Here is a 4,795-nt window from a genome sequence, read left to right on the forward strand (position 1 = left end):
TAGAGGAAAATCATTGAACATAAAGGGCCCTTGGAAGTAGCAGTAGCACTATGATCAGTTTTAAACAGAACAAATATGGGAATTGGACTCACCCGAATTTCGTGTTGTGGATGATGCGGATGATGATCCATCTCTCATCGGTTCTTCAACTAGGGTGTTGCTGCTGCGATGGTTCTCTGACAACATTCAGTAAACGCGACCCATGGTGGGTCATAGTTCTGGATTATATTCGGTGCACATTATCCCAATATGTACACACAATTGTACTTGATCAAGGACAGTCGATGGTATCAATTTTCGGTCTATAAACTCTGACACCCTTCCTTCCTTGTAGAGCTCATTTGCCTTCGTCAACAACAAATAACCATGTCACAACTCAGCAACAAGCTCAGTCAGAGACACCTCCCTCGTATGATAATGGCTAATTGCAAAGCAAAATCAGTTCAAATTAAAAATGTGAATCAGGTGTGCTTACACTATCTTGTAGATCTTGATCATTGGAAGGCTGATCATGGAAAAGCCAATTCTCCTGACCAGTTATCAACTCCAAAATCACTACCCCAAAGCTGTATGTGTCTGTCTTTCGAGAGATGTCTCCACAATTGTACTCGGGAGCCAAATACCCACTGATTTCATGTACAAGCATATATTAACAACAAATCAAGTTTCAACAAGTTTGGTTTGTTTTTTTTAAAAAAAAAAAAAAAAAAAAAAAAAAACAGAAAAAGGTTTTCGAAAACTCAACAAAACACTGATCAGACGGATTTGATTTTTTTTTTCTTTGAAAAGAATAGGATTCAGTGACAACATAAAGAGAATTTAAATTATATCCTAAATCAAATTGCTGAAAGAAAGAGATACTTGGAAATATAAGAAAAATTAAATGCTTAACACATACAGGGTATCGACAACTTCACTGATATTAACATGCGTTTGATCTTGAGGGAAGAGGCCGAGGGTGCCAAAATTAGCAATTTTTGGGACCCAATTTTCATCTATTAGGATGTTGTCGGGTTTGATGTCACAGTGGATAATTACACCGTGTGATCGTTCGTGAAGGTAAAGCAAGCCTCGGGCAACACCTACAATTATGTCATATGTTTGCTTCCATTCAAGCGCATCTGACCTGCTAGTCTCTGAATCTAAAGTATCAAAAATAGTACGAAACTTTGAGATCAGTTGTCGTGTTGAAAATGGTGACTTAATTGAAAAATTGTAGTATTATTATACAATTATTATTTTTTGAACGAAGTATTATTATACAATTAATTCATATTATGTTCGATGCAAATTAGAAAAGAATAGATGTATAAATTTTATGAGTATATCCTTCCCAGAACGAAGGGTGTCTTCACTTTATGTGTAATTTTTATTCTTTGATCAAATGAATGATTGTTCCTCATGTTTTTTCATTTTTTTTAGTCAATAAAGAAAGAGAACTTTATTGATGATATGTAAGATACAAAGAGCATAACATACATCAAAAAAGCAGGTGAAAGTTACAAGTGTCATAACTGTTGTTCAAATTGTGAAATTAAATAAATAGATTCACGAATAAATTTAAAAAAAAATACCAGGAACACATGCTGAGAATTACAACAGAAATACACAATACAATAAAATGGTAAAGAAAGCAAACCGAAGCCTGTACGGTAGCAGTTTCCTTAAAACAGATTTCGCCGCCTTACGGGTTGAGTGCTTAAGGAATTCTGACGTCTGTCTCCCAGGATACGACGGTCAAAAACCAGCTACGGCAGAAGAACTTTCTATCTAGCTTAGCGAACAAAACCATGGCAGCACTCTCTCACTGTAGGAACTTTCTAGCAAACTGACTAAAGAATGGAAGAAACAATTTCTGTGTTTGAGACTTGATAGGAGGGTCTCAATATATACATGTATAGGGGAGAGAAGAGAAGCCTCTAGCCTTTATGGCTGGTCACTAATGCACCATTAACCTCTGCAATAAAGGCAGGAGTTACAAGGCAGAAGTTACAAACCCCATTAACTCTTTCATGAAGCTAACTTCATGGGGCAATTTCTCATTCAATTCTTAATGATTTTTGGCCATTCTATTTGTGGTGTAAAGATCTCATTGCAAAGTATCTAGACCCACTTGGATCCAACACAATAGACGGTTGGGACCAACTTTAATATTTAATTAAAGTCACCAAAAATCATTTTTTCCAACAATCCCCTACATGAATAAAAATTGACCGAATGACTCAACAAACAGACATTGTTCAACAATAAAGACTTGGAGAGAGTTCAACGGACTAACCCCGACATCAGAGAAGGTAGCTTTTGGTTTTGAACCTCTCCCAGTGAAAACCTATCGAGTTTACTGGCTGATCAGTGAATATGACATCTTGAACTGCTCTGCCGTTTATGTAACTGAGACAATAGATCTCACACGGGAATTACTCCTACCACCATTCTGTTCTCACTGGTGTTCCCTATATGGCCCTGGGCACTAGCTTGGTTCAGCGAGCGGTTTCAAAGAATCTTGGCCTGCCCAATTCTTCTAGAAGCGACCCCACTTCACACTCACATAGGTGACTCTACTTGAGTATCCTGCTATACTCAGCTCAACAACTTAACACACTGGAGTCATTAAAAGCTCAGCTTAACCTCTACACTTCCAAGTATCACTGATAGAAAGAATGGCTAGAGGTTTAACCTCTTCAGTGACATACCGCCGTTACACGTAATTAGGTTGTCCCATTGAATCTAGATCTTGGGATCTCCAGTCAACTAGGTTGGGTTTCCGTTCCGGTAACTTCCAAAGGCCTCAACCCCATTCCTTTTGACGATGTCTCAACCAACACTCGTTTAACCCTTTGGTTAGCGGATCCGCAAAGTTGTCCTTAGACTTTACATAGTCTATAAAGACAACTCCATTTGAGAGTAGTTGTCGAATGGAATTATGTCTACGACGGATATGTCTAGACTTTCCATTATACATATAACTCTGTGCCCTACTAATTACAGATTGACTATCACAATGAATACAAATAGCTGGCACAAGTTTAGACCAACGTGGCAAATCTTCAATGAAATGGCGAAGCCATTCAGCTTTTCCCGTTGCTTTATCAAAAGCAATAAACTTTGATTCCATCGTAGATCTAGATATACACATTGCTTGGAAGATTTCCAAGATACGCCTGCCCCACCAAGAGTGAACACAAATCCACTAGTGGACTTTGAGTCCTTTATATTTGATATCCAATTCGCGTCACTATAGCCTTCTAGTACCGCTGGATATCGAGTATAATGCAGCCCATAATCCCGAGTGTAGTGTAAATATCTTAACACCCGCACAATGCCCTTCCAATGAGAAGCATCGGGATTACTTGTGTATCTACTAAGCCTGCTAACTGAGTAAGCTATATCCGGCCTAGTACAACTCATCAAATACATCAAACTTCCAATGACCCAAGAATATTCTAGCTGAGAGACACTCTCACCATTATTCTTGGTCAAGTGTAGACTCACGTCTATCGGTGTCCTAGACACACTTGTATCTGATTTACCAAATTTCTTAAGTATCTTCTCAACATAGTGAGACTAAGAAAGTACAGTTCCACTAGATGTTCTGGTAATCTTAATACCTAGAATAACATCTGCAAGGCCCATATCTTTCATGTCAAACTTAGAGTTTAACAATCTCTTGGTAGTTTTAATCATCTCATTATTACTACCAACAATGAGTAAGTCATCAATGTATAGACACAAAATGACATAACCCCTGTCAGTGTCTTTAACATTTACGCATTTGTCACACTGATTGATTCTAAATCCATTTGACAACATAGCGTTGTCAAACTTCTCATGCCATTGCTTAGGAGCTTGCTTCAAACCATACAATGATTTGACAAGCTTACAAACTTTCTTACTTTGTCCTGGAGCTGAAAACCCCTCGGGTTGCTCCATGTAGATTTCTTCATTCAAATCTCCATTTAAGAAAGCTGTCTTCACATCCATCTGATGTATCTCCAGACCACGTAGCGTTGCTATCGCAATCACCATGCGAATGGATGTAATCCTTATCATAGGTGAATACGTATCAAAGTAATCCAGGCCTTCTCTCTGCCTGTATCCTTTGATAACGAGTCTAGCTTTATAGTTATTAATTGACCCATCAGCTTTCATCTTTCTTTTAAAGATCCACTTACTCCCCAAGGCCTTACTGCCTAGGGGTAGATCAACCAACTCCCAAGTATGATTTTGCAAGATGGAGTCAATCTCACTCTTAATTGATTCTTTCCATAAAGGGCTTTCAGGTGATGTCACAGTATCATGGAAAGTTCGAGGTTCTCCCTCTACCATATAAGTCAAAAAATCCGGACCAAAGGACTTTGTAGTCCTAGCCCTCTTACTCCTTCTTAGCTCATCTACATCTTCAGCTTGATCATCAACTTGATCACGCAAGTGATCATTTGTTTGATTAGCTATGTAATCATTGTCACCTTCAACCTCTTTCATGGAACTCGGAATACATTTTCAAAGAAAGATGCATTTCTTGATTCCATGATAGTATTCTCGTGTATATCTGGAATAGCAGACTGAACCACAAGAAATCGATATGCACTGCTATATTGTGCATAACCGTTGAATACAAAGTCAACGGATTTTTAGGCTTATCCTAACCCTCTTGGGTTTAGGTATTCCCGCCTTTTGCATGACACCCCCACATTTGTAGAATTTATACAAAGGCTTTTGGGCTTTTCTGAAAATTCATACAGGGTCTTTAAACAATTCCTTGTGTCACAATGATTATGAAACTCTCAATATCATA

The 4,795-nt window shown here is 38.2% G+C and overlaps 1 protein-coding gene across 1 annotated transcript; it reads right to left on the reverse strand.

Annotated features, from left to right (window-relative positions):
* Positions 1 to 210: 210 nt before the first annotated feature.
* On the reverse strand, positions 211 to 4,482 carry LOC145795787 (cysteine-rich receptor-like protein kinase 43). The gene is made up of 4 exons (XM_082880691.1): positions 4,248 to 4,482; positions 899 to 1,142; positions 476 to 626; positions 211 to 345 (listed from the first exon to the last, which is right to left on the reverse strand). The coding sequence occupies exons 1-4, from the start codon at positions 4,480 to 4,482 to the stop codon at positions 211 to 213; spliced, it is 765 nt and encodes a 254-aa protein (XP_082736817.1).
* Between the last annotated feature and the right edge of the window lie 313 nt (positions 4,483 to 4,795).

This window comes from Camellia sinensis, chromosome 7 (genome assembly GCF_055761805.1).
Source record: "Camellia sinensis isolate YWXY chromosome 7, ASM5576180v1, whole genome shotgun sequence".
Lineage (NCBI taxonomy): Eukaryota > Viridiplantae > Streptophyta > Magnoliopsida > Ericales > Theaceae > Camellia > Camellia sinensis.